We start from the raw sequence: 15679 nt of genomic DNA on the forward strand, positions 1-15679 counted from the left end.
AACAGTTTAACACTTTATTTTATAAATCTTATATTACATCATCTTGTATCTGCAAAATAAACCTGGAAATAAAACACATACACAACTTTTATTTTGTTCTTTTTGAATCTGGTCATTTGATGGAAATTTTGAAAAGGACAAGGTGTTTCTGCAATGCCAACACTGGCCATTGTACTCGCCACTGAAAGAAAACATGTTTTTGACTATGAATCATAGTTGGCAATCACCTAATGGTAGCTGTAAGCTGGAGAAAATTGACTTGGTTATGCTGGAGCCAAGTAGAAGGACCCATGCAGCTGGATTGACAGGGTGACAGGCCAGTTAAAGTGGAACTGTTGGCAAAATGTTTTATGTAAAAAGATAAGTTTACCTTTTATAACCTAATACGTGTTACACCCGTATCCAGGGTTACAGATGCAGCAGTACCTCAGTACCCATTGTGACAGCAGGGCAGGGATCTTTTCCCTGTGCCCACTGTCATATTAAAAAACAAAACAAAAAAAAACGCTGAGTTTTGTGAATAGTGGGACTACAACTACCATCATGCATTTCAGCTGACGGCTTGTAGTTCCCAATGAACTACCAGGGTGCTGATGAGTGCTCTAGGTAGTTCATTGATGCCTTGTAACTGCCTGTCTGTACAAGGTACTGCAGACAGCTACATTGACAGTCTGCAGGAGCCTGAGATTGCACCTGTGATCTGGTGATCACAGGTGCAATGCTCTGCAGGCCTCTAATAAAAATAAATAAATAAATGCACAGTTTTTTTTACCTGCAAAAAGTGTGCATTTATTTATTTTTATTTTTTTTACAAAATTGAACTTATCCTTTAAGAGGAACCTCTAGAAGTGTTAATCGTTCCTTAGCAATACCCTGAAAGATCTCCCTTTTTTTTAGCTTGAATTTCTTCTAAAAATACAGCAGAAAACTTTCTTGTATGTGAGGGTGCCGGGGCAGTTCTGTGCATACAGGTTAAGAACTGTATATCTGACGTTTTGAGGTTTAAGACAACAATTTACTGCCTTTGACTGCCAGTCTCAGCAGATCTGGAGAGAGATTTAGTGATGTCGATAAGGTGTGCATTGGGGATTTTCATGAATTCAAACTTGGGTGGTGTTGGATTTAATGCTGTCCCGAATGAAACCTATACTGAAAGAAATACAGAGGCTTCCATTACTGGCCTCTTTCTGAAAATTCTAGTTTCCTGGCTACCACGTCGATCCAATAGTTTCAATACCTTTTTAGTTATTGAGTTGCAAAAAATATGTAGACCAGAAATTAAGCCAGCACTGCTGATCTGCATACCTTTTCTGGGTCTGGGTGATAATGTTGAACATACTGAGATTGTTTGTTCAGTATCACAGTCTAGTAAAATGTGTTTTTGGGAGAGGAGCTCAGCAATGCAAGATCCATATTTCCTCACTACAGATTTTCTTTGAGGCCACAATTTTTTTTAGCTTGACCAAAATGGACAGACTAATCAGTCCTAGACTAGTTTGTGAAGTCACTAATTTTTAGAGAAACGTATACTGTAGGTAACTCATTAAAATATAATGGGTTTATAAAGAGTGGATGGGTTACAATAGTGGTTACATCATTCTAAAGAATAAAAGTGCCTTTGTGGCTACATGAAAATGCTTTAAAGCATTCCTGTAGTACCTTGACCTCCACCTTGCCCTGTGTCCCAGTAGGAACTATTATTCAAATACCAAAATCGCATAGAAAGTCAGTACATTGGTCCACCCTGCCTTCTTTCCAAACATTGCCATTGACTTCTAAATGTGATGGGCAGTCTCATTGACCAACATAGAAAAAAAGGGGGTGGGCCCAAGGGCCTGTGTCCTACGAAATGTCGTATGCTTTCGGGCTAGCCTGGGTGCTCTGGAAGAAGACTGGGGTGCATACTTTAAGCAAGGGTAAACTTTCTAGCCTAGATAATATGTTGTCCAATGTAGAACATGATGCATTTATTTGCAATAAGAATATATTAACTATGACCTTCAGCATGTTTCCATATGTTTATAGCTCCATTTGTCCACTAACATTTGAGAATCTTACGGCTATCCAAATATACACTGTACTGTGTGTTCATTATTTTCTTCCAGTGAATGGGTAAATGGGCAATGTCAGATTTTTTTCATAGGTGGTTTTTGTTTCTATGTAATATGTTCAGCACAGAGGAATGGATTCAAGAAAGCACAACCACAGTTCCTACAAGTGTCACATGTACAACTGGAAAGTGAAGAAGGCAGAACAGCAAACTTATATAAAAGTACGATAATGTTGACTTTTTCCAATATTTTTTTTCCCATTTCTTTTTTTAATTTTTTTTTACATTTTTTTGTTTCTTTTTATTTATTTTACATTTTGGCGGCATACGCGGGCAGTAATTCATGTTTGGTTGGTGGAAATGTGTTAATTACTGGTAAAACAAACCAGACTGTTTTTAACTTTCTATGTAATTCCAAAGTATCAATCCTTTTTTTTTTTTTTTTTTTTTTTGTAGATGGCATGATTTGCCTATATTGACATTCAAATATAATTGGATGAAAATCGAAAAAAAAAGGAAACCATAGTTCTTAATCACCTTTCTATTGTCTCTTAGGCAAGCAATTCTGTTAAAAGCACTTGGAAGGTGAAATATAATTTTTTCTGTATTATTTGACAAACAGTACTTTAAATCTGAAATCCAGGCATTCAGACACTTTCTAAAATGTTTTGGATTAATAGAGGTTAAGCCTAAGGAGGTGCATGCCACCTTGTGGACTTATTTGAATTTACAATTTCTATTTTTACTCCGCGCTGGGAGTATAGCTATCACTATAGCTTTTGTCGCTCTAAAGCTGAACCTGCTGGTCTCAGCTCCTGCAGGTATAGGATCATATGCAGCCATCTGCCTACCCCTATCCTCCTCCTGCCCAATCACAGAGTGCTTTGCATTAGGTGAACCCATTCACAAAATACAAAGCCTTCTCTGAATGGGCTGCAGAAGCAAGGGGTTGACAGAGCTATTGCTGTGTGAAAAAGCAGTGTATATTATGGCAGAGTTCCAGGATTGTAGCAATAGTTTTACTCCCGGTGCTCATTAAAAATCTCAAGTGTAAATTTAAAGAGCAATGTCCATGAGGTGACATGCCCCTTGCCTGACTTAAGCCAGCAAGTTTTAGAAAGTGGCAGACGTGGTTTGGACATAACATAGGCCCCTCAAATGAATGGATAGATTACAGTAAAAATATCTATATCCCCTTTCATGTAACTTGTCTCCATTCCAAATATATGATCTTGGTTCTATTCCAAACAGGCTCCCTACCCTTGGTCAACAGAAGTATTGGTAATCTATGTTCAACCTTAACAATTAAATTTAGATGCTGTAAGAATGAACTGATTACACACGCTAATTATTCTATATCAAATACTGTGTCAAAAGATTAAGGCAGAATGGAGCCCCTGAGAAGGTAGCAGCTTTGGCCCCACCATGCCATTATATGCAATAGTAACAGAAACCCATCTGATTTGCATTTCCTGGACTGGTATAACTCACACCATCAGACGCCAACTACCTAAAAGTACAACCTCCCTAGTGAAATAACAGGCATACTGTAAACCATTGCACTATCCACATTGCTTACTGTAGAGGCATGAAGATTGAAGACCTCGGCTCCTGCTTTTTTGACTGTGCCAAATAAATATCACAATAGACCTACCTTAAACTAGGGGCTAAAAGCATAAAACGGTAAAGAAAGCCCACAAAAGCCTATCAATCATGTCATCTATGTAAATGAGAAAACGGATTTAAGCATCCAACAGTGGAGCTCCAGTATATATTTCACACCCCCACCTCCAAACATTTACTACTGTTTTACACAGAACAATATATATGCTTTTTGGAGATTGCATTGTTAAGCTGCCATACTGCACCCAAAATGTAAAACGCCCAACCAATGCCCCAGACTTAATAAACCAATAAATTAAATAGCTATCCCAGAAAAGTCACAAATTATACCGTTAACCATGTGCACGGCAAAACAAATTTCACTACTCTGCTTCTGGGCATCAGCTGTCTATTCATAAAGACTATATATAATTTCAAAAATCTCACATAGAAACTAGATTGCGTTAAAAAACAACACTCTTTTTGCACATACATTCGAGTGCAAAGCACCCACTGTTTTGAAGGCTTAAGGGCTAATTTAAAAATATTGGTTGGAATTCCAATCTTTCTGATCCTTATCCCTTTGGAATTGGAGTCATTTTCACTTATTTTATATGTTAAAAGAAAATGTAGGTTTGGACCTATAGTAGATGAATATTTGTATAATTTCCTTCGAAATATACTAAGTAAATTCATTATTACACCTTCATTTTTATATGTTGCTAATACAATTTCTATAAAAGTCAAAATTCTAACAATTTTTTGCTGGAACATTTGGCATTCTTGGTATCTGTAGAGACCATCAGGTTCTGGGCAAGGGATCTGTTCCTTCTTTTCATAGATGACCATACATTTGTAGAACTATTTAGAGCTCAAACACAAGATGAAGGCCAAATAGAGTACTTTGGCACCAAGCAGCAAATTACCAGATTTGGTCATCTTTAGGTTGCATTTATTAGTAATTTTAAGGTTTGTTTGATTTATAAAGCCAGGCCTGACTTTCATCTCATCGAACAGTTTTTAAAAAGTGTAGAAACCAGCCAGAAACCATGGCTAACATTTATGCTGGTGTTCCCATGCTTGTTTATTTACTTACCACACTTCGTTTGCATTCAACACCTGCCTCAACAGCACCAAAAAAGATGGTGGATCTTTGTGTGAAGGGTTTGGCACATTCATAAAATGCTGAAGAGTATACCTCCACTACAGAGTTGCTGTACGGTGGTAATATTTTAGGTATCTTGTGACTCTTTATACATATAGCTTTAAGGGCAGAAGCCCTGTGGGGTGAAAGCCTGGGTCAGGGCTTAGTATGGCCATTGACACCTAAAGAAAAAATTAATCTAGCTGGCATGAAGAGGGGAAGACTGGCTCGGGAAGAGAGGGGAACAAATGGCCCTACGCCCTGCTATTTAGGCTAATACTAGCATCTTTCAGTGTTGCACATAATTAGTCAATACAGTGTGACCGGTCATTTAATTGATGTAATTGGATAATCAAATCACAGATTACACTGTTGTCCTTTCAAGACATGAACAATAATTCTCATGCGTATCTTGCATGAGGATAAGGCTTCTATCATGGTTACCTCTGTACCCTTTTTACTATAACCTACTATTAATGCCTTATGAAAATGGTCCTACTGTATCATATTTTTGACACTCCTTAAAACCAGAAGTGGCTAGCTTTCCATTGTATGAACATACAGTGCTGGAAGTAGCCACAAGCCTTACGGCTGGTAGGGCTAAAGACAGGATGGCATAAAGAAAAATATGGGACACCTCTGGAGTGGATGGACGGAGGCATACAAGGTTTTGTGCTCACCAATCTGAAGGGCTGATCCCCAAAATGTTGATTTTGTTTTTATGGCCCCAGGGCACTACACTCTTTAGTGCGTTCTCTATAAAATAACTGGTCATGGAAACAGAATGATGTGTAGCTTTAAAAGTAACAACTGTTGCACACTTTGACCTGATCTGTAATAACTTCTATATACTTAACTCAGAATTGCAGAGTCTCTAAGCAATGATACAAATAATTATAATTCACACTCTAGATACCAATGTAGTAGTTAAGCAATGTGTACTTTTTGAAGCTTGCTGATGTACTTCAGTACACAGAACTGTGCTAAACAGAAGAGAGCTGGAGGAAAAGTACTAGAATGTAGCGCTGGCCATCATTTAGCACACAAGCTAGTGCCTAGTAGCCACATTTTATACATATAACTCACAAATATCCTCTTTATCCAGATATTTACGCAAAACACATGTGCAAAAATATTTATAATATTATCAGGCTCCTCTTTAGCTCTTTTCCATTTAGTTACAACAACTTAAATACCAAACTCTGCAAAAACCTACTTCCATGCCTGGCCCAAAGAAATCATATCAAAGCTCACGTGAGCCTCCAGTTTAAACAAGCTAAGTCTAACTCGGGTGCAACAACACACAAAGTGCGTAAAGTATTATAGTCAATTTATTTAGAAAACTGTCATAGCCTCAGAAGCATGGAGTGGAAGCAGCAGTCTCAGAGCTAGAGCTCTCTAATCAGTAGGGAGCATGGGCTTTGCTGAACGGAGAGATCTATTTCTGACTCAAAAGGGGATGTATCAAACAGCTCCAGACTGACCACTGCTTCCACGAATAGATCATAAGACTTCGTCTCTGAAGAATGTTGGCAGAGGACAGGATTTCCTGCTCAGTCTGAGGCTGCTTGCTAATGAAAACAAAGAACAGCTTGTTTTATGCTCCTGGAATGCCTCTATAGCTGATTAAAAACGTATGTTCAGTTGGAATTTAAACGAAAACTTCGCCAATCCATGATGTTGTAAGAAGGGGTTATGAAACAATCAGTTTTCTAAATAATGCAAATTTATGGGGGGGGGGGGGGGGGGTTATGCTTGTAATTGGTTTTGAACTTTCTAGTGTTTCAAAAGTGTTGCTCTCTGCAATGGGCTCAGTCTATAGCCATCAACAGAATACTTCCATCAAGTATAGCAGAACATGTTACATTTTCGTTAACCCAGATGTATATTTTTTGTGGTGCCTATTGTAATCCTACTGCAAAGGATATTGTGTGTAGAGCTCAACAATGAGTCAAACTTTAGAATATAATAAAACCCTACAAACCTGTAATACTATTAACTGTATTTGAGCTTATGGTGTTCCATATTGTATTTGATCTCAATGTATGACACGAGATCCTGCTCCAGTAACTAACTGACCCCATTAATACATTTTGTGAGCCAAACAGTAATTGGAGATTGATATAAGAATTCAGATTGATCATAGGATGTGGCAATCAAAATAAGGGGGTTTACCTGTGCTCAGAATACATTATCCTGCTGTAAACATTGTCAGAAGGGAGTGTTCAAATTGATGGTTCTTTCAACTAATGAAAGAATTAAGGCATTAAATACTACTATGCTGGTTACAGCAAGAAGGGCAGAAAAAGCTTAACACATTACAATATGGGAATATTATTAAGATGGCTGGCATTTCTTCAGTAACTTACTTCAAAATATACATATCCCATCCTTTATATACAGATAAATTCTTGCTTTTTTTTTTTTTTCTTATACATTGGCACGGAAGAGCAACCAGACGTGTTTTTGACTGGCTACAAAGTCACTGATTTGAAGCCAGCTTTCTTCATGACAGTGTGGCTGGCTATACAAGGGCAGTCCGGGAATCAGTTCTCAAAATGCTAGAACAGCTGCTTTTCCTTCTCTGAATTGGGGTACTCATGGAACTTGAGGGCTCGTTAGGGCATCCATGTTGAAGTAGAATGTCCACACATTCTTGATTTGCAGATTTTCTAGCATAAAAGAGCGCCGTGTGACCATTAACATCCTTGGCCTTTACGTCAATGCCATACTGCAACAGAAAGAAGATATATTAATGGAATATAATGTATTCTGTGACAGCCATGTGGAAACCACTGCACTGAAACATGGGCACTGCTAAAAAAAAAAAAAATGGCAGCATGCAATTCATATCAAGTATAACATTGCATTCATAAAAATTCAATATTTTAAGTATGCTGAGTAATTTGTACATATCCTATACAGTCAAGTGTTTGTGGAAACCAGAACATCACACTTATATTAGCTTATTGGACATCCGATTTAAAAAGTGTAGACATTTATAAAACCCCTCCTTCTCCTCCTTTGCAGGCTAGTCTCCTCCAGCTGTAGCCAGATATTTGGCTAGCTGGAGGAGACAGGACAGGAGAAGCACTGGGTCCACTTCCTTCCCCACCCAGAGTACTGGCAGCAGCCACGGTGCCCAGGGGGGTTAAGGAAACGTAATAATTCCTTCTGCCAGGGATAATTTTAGATGTAGTCTGGGAGGGAGCGCGGCTCTGTGGATGAATTCAGCTGTGAGCCACAAGACAGAGAAAACCCCTGTAAAAGGAAGATGGGAGAAAGAAGTTCCTGGGCTTTGGAGAGTGGGGGCTGGCAGTGGCTATGCAGGGACCAAAGCTGGAGAGACCTGTGTGCAGAGACTCCAGTGACAGCCTGAGGACTAAAGTGTGGGGACTGAGAGCAGAGTTGGAGAGACTACAGACAGGCAAGTGCCCAGAACCAGGTGCACTGTGTTGCCCGGACTGGTGAGCCTGTGTGTGATGATTGCCACTGATAGCAGATTAGGAAAGGGAACTCATTTCTGCTAGGTGATCTGGTTTAATAGCCATATTATCCTAGTATTCACATCAGTTTATTTCATTCAAACGGACTCCTTTACCTGGCCATTGATTTCTGCACATTTTCATTTATTTTGCTTGGTGATAATACACTTATTTTATTTAATACTACATAGCCTGGTGTCTGTTACATATACGCCATTACCATTGTGGGTAGTATACTACTAAATGAGGTCATAGGTGTTTACAGTATCTCATTACCTAATCAGGTCAGAGGGGCCAAAGCAGTTCTTAGTTGTGGCAAAGAACAGAGAACCCGTCATGCTTAGTGGTCTTCCGTGGGTAAATCGCTAAACACAGCTATGACAGTCTCCATTCTTCTGGGAAGGCTTTTCACAAGATTATCAGTGTGTCTGTGAAGTCAGGACAAGAAGATCTAACTCACAATTTGAATTTAATTTCATTCCAAATGTGTATAGTAGGATTGATGTCAAGGCCCTGTGAAGGCCAGTTCAGTACCTTCCCTACAAACCCATAAACACATGTTGTTATGGACCTGGCTTTGTGCACAGCACAGCCATGCTGGAGCAGGGGAGCAGTAAAAGTCCTTCCCCTAAACTGATACAGGGTTAAAAGTGCCCAGCAGTCTAACATTTTTTGTAGGGGTGTCCACACATTTTAGGTCATAGTGGGTGATGGTCAGGTGTCCAAAAACGTTGGGTTATAGAGTGCATTTATGGAAAATGGTTTCCAAAAAATAAAGAGTTTATTACACTGTAGCGATCGTACCTGCTACTCAATCGGCTTTACCTTTTTACATTATTGATGTACAAACAACATTCTTGATTTTCAATATAGCGGTGGACTGCAATAAAAATGTTTTGTTTCTGCCACTTACTGGGTCAGCACAGTTGATGCTGTAATTATGTGGTTTGAGGTTTGATCACAGGTTATTACAAATTATTATAAATAGTGACACAACAGGCTGTATGAATTTAAAATCAGGCAGAAGTACGATTGAGATGTGACATACTTGGTGTATTATCATACGAGAGAACACAGTGCCAGCACTGCTCTTTTAAAAATGCACATGATCAGTCTGCAGTACACATGCTATATACAGTGGGTATAGAAAATAATTGATTCCTTTGAAATAATCACATTTTGTTGCTTTGTAGCCTGAAATGAAGACAAACACATAGTGTGTTTTATCCAGTTGTATTTAATTAACTTATAACATGTCTGATAAAAAATTCAAAAATCGAATCACTGAGCTGGTAAAGGATCACTGCCTTGTGTCAGTATTTTGTTGAACTTTTGCTTTAATTACAGCCTGTAGTCTGTTGGGATATGTCTCTACTAACGTTCAGCATCCAGACTTTGCAATATTTGCCCACTCTTCTTTGCAGAACTGCTAAAGTTCAGTAAAATATTTTTATAGTGACCATTTGTGGACTGCAGTCTAAGGTTTAAGTCTGGGCTTTGACTAGGCCATGCAAAGACAATCACCCTTTTCTCCTTCAACCACTGTGTAATCATTTTTGCTGTGTCCCACTGACAACTTTTTGGCAGAGAGTAGCAGATTTTCCTCAAGAATTTGACAGTATTTATCCCCATCAATTTTTCCTTCTATCCTGACAACTGCTCCAGTTCCTGCTGAAGAGAAACACCCCCATAGCATGATATTACCACCTCAATGCTTTACTGTAGCAATGGTGTTATTTGGATGGTGAGCTGTATTGGATTTCCACCAGACATATCATTTGGTGTTGAGGCCAAATAATTAAATTTTAGTCTGACCATAAAGCCCCGTACACACGAGCGGACTTTTCAACATCCAAAGTCTGACGGAATGATTCCGGCAGACTATTCGATCGTGTGTGGGCTGCAACGGACTTTTGATTCACAAAAGTCTGACAGACTTTAGAAATGGAACATGCTTCAAATTTTTCCGCCAGAACTCTGCCGGACCCAGTTCCTACCGAAAAATTCGCTCGTGTGTGTGCTATTCCGACGGACTAAAACCGACGCTAGGGCAGCTATTGGCTACTGGCTATGAACTTCCTTATTCGAATCCAGTCGTACGTCATCACGTTCGAATCCGTCGGAGTTTGGTGTGATTGTGTGTGGCCAAGTCCGCTCATTCGAAAAAAAGTCCGTCAGAACTCTGTCGGAACTCCGTCAGAACTCCGTCGAAAGTCTGCCGGACTTAAGTCCTGTCGCGTGTACGCGGCATAACACCTTTTTCCATGTGCCCTCAGAATCTTCAAGGTGTGTTTTAGGAAAAGCTCAGTCATAGCTGCCTGTGGCCTTTGTTGAGGAGTGGCTTTTTTCTTGCAACCTTCACATACAAGTCACATTTGTGGAGAACTTGTAATATTGTTGTCACATGCACACAATGACCACTCTTTGTCATAAATTCCTGCAACAGCTTTAGAGTTGCTGTGGGTCTACTGGTAGCCTCTCTGACCAGTTTCCTCCTGTCTCTTTCACCCAGTCTGGAGTGATGTCCTGATCCAGGGAGGGTCTGTATTGTACCAATTACCTTACGCTTCTTAACCACTTCAGCCCCGGACCAATTAACAGCCTAAGGACCAGAGGTCTTTTTACAATTTCGCACTGCACTGCATTAACTGGTAATTGCGCGGTCATGCAATGTTGTACCCAAACGAAATTTGCGTCCTTTTCTTCCCACAAATAGAGCTTTCTTTCGGTGGTATTTTATTGCCTCTGCGATTTTTATTTTTTGCAATATAAATGGAAAAAGACCGAAAATTTTGAGAAAAAAATATATTTTCTACTTTTTGTTATAAGAAAAATCAAATAAACAAAATTTTAGTCATACATTTAGGCAAAATGTATTCAGCCACATGTCTTTAGTAAAAAAAATGTCAATAAGCGTATATTTTTTGGTTTGCGCAAAAGTTATAGCGTCTACAATCTAGAGTACCGTACATTTTCTGGAATTTACACAGTTTTTAATTTATGACTGCCTATCTCATTTCTTGAGGTGCTAAAATGGCAGGGCAGTACAACCCCCCCCCCCCCCCAAATGACCCCATTTTGGAAAGTAGACACCCCAAGGAAATTTCTGAGAGGCATGTTGAGCCCATTGAATATTTTTTTTTTGTCCCAAGTGATTGAATAATGACACACAAAAAAAAAAGAAAAGGTTTACAAAAAGTTGTCACTAAATGATATATTGCTCACACATGCCATAGTTATATGTGGAATTGCACCCCAAAATATATTCTGCTGCTTCTCCTGAGTACGGGGATATCACATATGCGGGACTTTTTGGGAGTCTATCCGCGTACAGCACCCCGAAAACCAATCACTGCCTTCAGGGTTTCTAAGGGTGCAAATTTTTGATTTCACTCCTCACTACCTATCACAGTTTCGAAATAACACAAAACTCCCCCAAATGACCCCATTTTGGAAAGTAGACACCCCAAGCTATTTACTGAGAGGCATGTTGAGTCCATTAAATATTTTATATTTTGCCACAAGTTGCAGGAATATTACAATTATTTTTTTTTTGCACAAAGTTGTCACTAAATGATATATTGCTCACACGTGCTATGGGCATAAGTCTAATTACACCCCAAAATAAATTCTGCTGCTTCTCCTGAGTACGGGGATACCACATGTGGGGGACTTTTTGGGAGCCTAGCCACGTACTGGACCCCGAAAACCAAGCACTGCCTTCCGGATTTAAATATAAAACGCTACCAAAAAAAACTGTTAGCGATCGCAGGGATCAGGCCTGACTCTGCGATCGCTGTAATTATGTGTTTAGTGTTTTGTAAGTGACAGTTATCGAATGATACTGCACTTGGGTGGGCTGGGCGGAGGGGCAAAACACAGGTGCTAGCAGGTATCTGGGCTGATGCCGCTAACAATGCGTTTTTTTGGAACCCTAAACTGCTGGGGACGCTAGTATAGATCTGATCAGATCAGATATTGATCTGTTCAGATTCTATACCACTACGGGAGGTTTATACTTTGCACGTGGGTGTTAACGGTACTGGCACTAACCTAGCGCTGCCTGGGGCGACGCAGACCCTGACCCTAAAACCTAATTGATATCACCCGCCGGGTGATCAGGGGGTTAAACCTTTATTGGGTAATAAATGATGGGTGCCCTAATGCTATAAAAAGCAAACTAACTAACCAGAGTCACCCGTAACACTTATACGGTGATCACTGGTGAAAGGGTTAACTAGGGGCAATCAGGGGGTTCAAATTTTTATTAGGTAGTATATGGGGGTCCCTGGCGCTAAATAAAAACCTGACGGGGAACCTAAATAACTAACTGGCTAACCAGCATCACCAGTGACACTTATACTGTGATCACTGGTGAAAGGGTTAACTAGGGGTAATCAGGGGGTTAAAACCATTATTGGGTAGTATATGGGGGTACCTAGCGCTATAAAAACCTGGCGGTGAACCTAAAAAAATAACTAGCTACCTAGCGACACTAGTGACACTAATGCAGCGATCAGAAAAATGATCGCTTAGTGACACTGGCAAAAGGGGGTGAAAGGGTTAACTAGGGGCAATCAGGGGGTAAAACCGTTATTGGGTAGTATATCGGGGTACCTAGCGCTATAAAAACCTGGCGGTGAACCTAAAAAAATAACTAGCTACCTAGCGACACTAATGCAGCGATCAAAAAAATTATCGCTTAGTGACACTGGCAAAAGGGGGTGAAAGGGTTAATTAGGGGCAATCAGGGGGTTAAAACCATTATTGGGTAGTATATCGGGGTACCTAGCGCTATAAAAACCTGGCGGGGAACCTAAAAAAATAACTAGCTACCTAGCGACACTAATGCAGCGATCAGAAAAATGATCATTTAGTGACACTGGCAAAAGGGGGTGAAAGGGTTAACTCTAAGGGCAATCAGGGGGTTAAATCTTTATTGGGGGTGGTAGGGGGCTACCCTGGACCTAACACTAATTGCCCTGACAGTTTTTACTTTTACAACTGACACTGAATGCAGTGATCAGTAAATAAATGATCACTACAATCAGTGACACTGTGACTGGGGGGGGGGTTTGTGTGCCTATGTGTTATTTAGTGTCAGTGTAGTGTTTGGTGCAGACTTACTGTGTCTTCTCCTCATAGTCCGGTCAATAAGACCGCCCCGAGGAGAATGACATCACTTCCTCCCTGCCTGTGTATACAATACACAGTGGGAGGAAGCTTCTCATTTGCCAGGAGCGATCGAGAGGGGATGGCCAGAAACCAATGGCCATCCCCTCATCCCGGATCACTCCTGAAGCGAACCGGACCGTTGCATCCAGCGGGAGGGGGTCCGATCGGACCCCCCACCCGCTGGAAGGCAAGCACGTACATGTACGTGCTTGTGCCGGTACATGCCATTGTAATGACGTACATTGGCATGCGGCGGTCCTTGAGTGGTTAATAATAGACTTCACTGTGCTTCTAGGCATTGATAAAGCCTTTGAAATAATTTTTTTGTATCCATCTTCTGACTTTTGCCTGTCCACACCTTTATCCCAGAGATCCTGTTGACAGTGCCTTGCCACCCATAGTTGAGTGCTTCAGTTAAACTACCAGTGACTGAAATGCTCCAGGAAAGCTCTTTTCATGCTAAAATAATCAAAATGACCACAGCTGATCACAGTTAAAAGTCAAATGGCTTTGTGTGCCATTGAGAAGGTGATTAGTTACACCTGATTGAGTTTACAAGTCAATTTTAGGAGGGGTGGTCCTTTTTCCAACTCAGTAAATCTGTTTTTGAATGTATTTATTTTTTCTGACATGTTGGTGTTATATGTTTTACTTGGATGTCATAAATTGCACTAGTAAATCAGCTAGATAAAACAAAAACTGTGTCTGTCTTCATTTCAGGCTGCAAAGCAACAAAATTGTATTATTTTATAGGGGGTGATTCTTGTAACGCAACGTCCCCCACTTCGCTTGAGTGCTTTCATCATATACCGCTTCCTCCCAGTCTGAATATAGATATCAAATATTCCAACTGCTGACAACAACAAACAAGGCAATACTGGTTTGGTTGCTGAACATGAACTGTTTTATTTTAGATGTCTGACCCAGATGTGGGGCAAACCCTCTGCCTGGTGGGTGATCCTTGTAACTCCACAGATACTGCTGTTGGTGCTGGGCAAAGCTCAGTGAAGTTTGACCCTGATACCAGCTCTTCTGCTGGAGGGTCACCAGGTTGGTCTTCCTCAGCAGAAAAGTCTATCAAATCCCATCTCTGCAACTGGTGTCTGGGGATAGAGGTTCGCTATCTCCTCTCCATGGAACCCAGAAGATGCTATTGCTGCTGGGCAGAGGTTAGCAGAGCTCTGCTCTGGTGTCAGCACATGTGCTGGACAGGCACATTCCTCCATCCAAACTCGTCTTGTGCAGAAACAGGTTCGTCAAGGTCAGTCAGCACTTGCTGCATCCACCATAAGACCCCATTCACACCTGAGCGTTTTGTAGCTTGAAGCCTGAAGCTACAAAACGCTAGAGGGGAAAAAATGTATTATTCTCAATGGAGATGGTTCACATCTCCACTCCATGTCGCCTGAAGCCGAACGCCTGAAGCTCAAACAAGTTCCGGACCCTTTTTTGGCGCTCGAATTGAGCAGATTTGAACATTTTTATTCTTTTAACACTGGTGACCTTTTGCCCTGCACAAAATCGCGGTAAAAAACGCCGCAAATTGCGGTAAAAACCGCCGCAAAAAACGCTGCAAAATTGCGCGATTTTCTGTTTGAAAACGCTACGCTCAGGTGTGAATGCAGCCTAAGACCAGGGCTGTCTTTAATATTGATTGGGCCCTGGGCAAAAATTTTCTTAGGGCCCTCCCCCCATGCAATTTCATTTTTCACCTTCTCTGAGACATACAATAAATAGCAGCAAGACTTAAAATCAGTTTACTGTATCAGATCAGGCAGCGATTGTGATTGGTTGCCAGAGGTTACAGCATATCATTACTGCTTACTGACTGGTTGCTAGAGGTTACAGCACTCCTTAAGGCTCACTGATTAGTTGCTAGAGGTTACAGCACATTTCTGCTTGTTGATTGGCTGCTAGAGATTACTGTACAGTAATACTGCTCACTGGTTGCGATAGGTTACAGCACATCTTTTCCTCACTGCAGGGGGGCATGATATACCTATGAATACCTCCTTTATTTACATATCAATTCCGTTGGCCTCAGCTATTTACATATGCATGTGACTGCTATTTACATTAGAATGCCAGTATTTATATGTAAACACAGGTCTGTGGGTGAGTCATCTGTACACAACAATAGGGCAGAGCTGGGCAGCATTAGTAGCAGCACAGGACTAAAACTTCAAGGGACAAGGGAATGTAAACTGGGATAGCTGGCAAATA

General features: G+C 40.5%; 1 protein-coding gene across 3 annotated transcripts in view; it reads right to left on the reverse strand.

Moving 5' to 3' along the window:
* The window catches only part of AGAP2 (ArfGAP with GTPase domain, ankyrin repeat and PH domain 2), a 423211-nt gene continuing 407532 nt past the window's right edge, over nucleotides 1-15679 (reverse strand). For all 3 annotated transcript variants that reach the window (XM_077483649.1, XM_077483648.1, XM_077483647.1), the window contains one exon: nucleotides 1-7527. In XM_077483649.1, the coding sequence (XP_077339775.1) occupies nucleotides 7321-7527 (207 nt within the window). In that variant the 3' untranslated portion in view covers nucleotides 1-7320. The remainder of the gene's footprint in view (nucleotides 7528-15679) is intronic.

Source organism: Lithobates pipiens, unplaced genomic scaffold (genome assembly GCF_037356315.1).
Source record: "Lithobates pipiens isolate NorthernLeopardFrog02 unplaced genomic scaffold, aLitPip1_a1.2 Scaffold_16, whole genome shotgun sequence".
In the NCBI taxonomy this organism is placed as follows: Eukaryota; Metazoa; Chordata; class Amphibia; order Anura; family Ranidae; genus Lithobates; species Lithobates pipiens.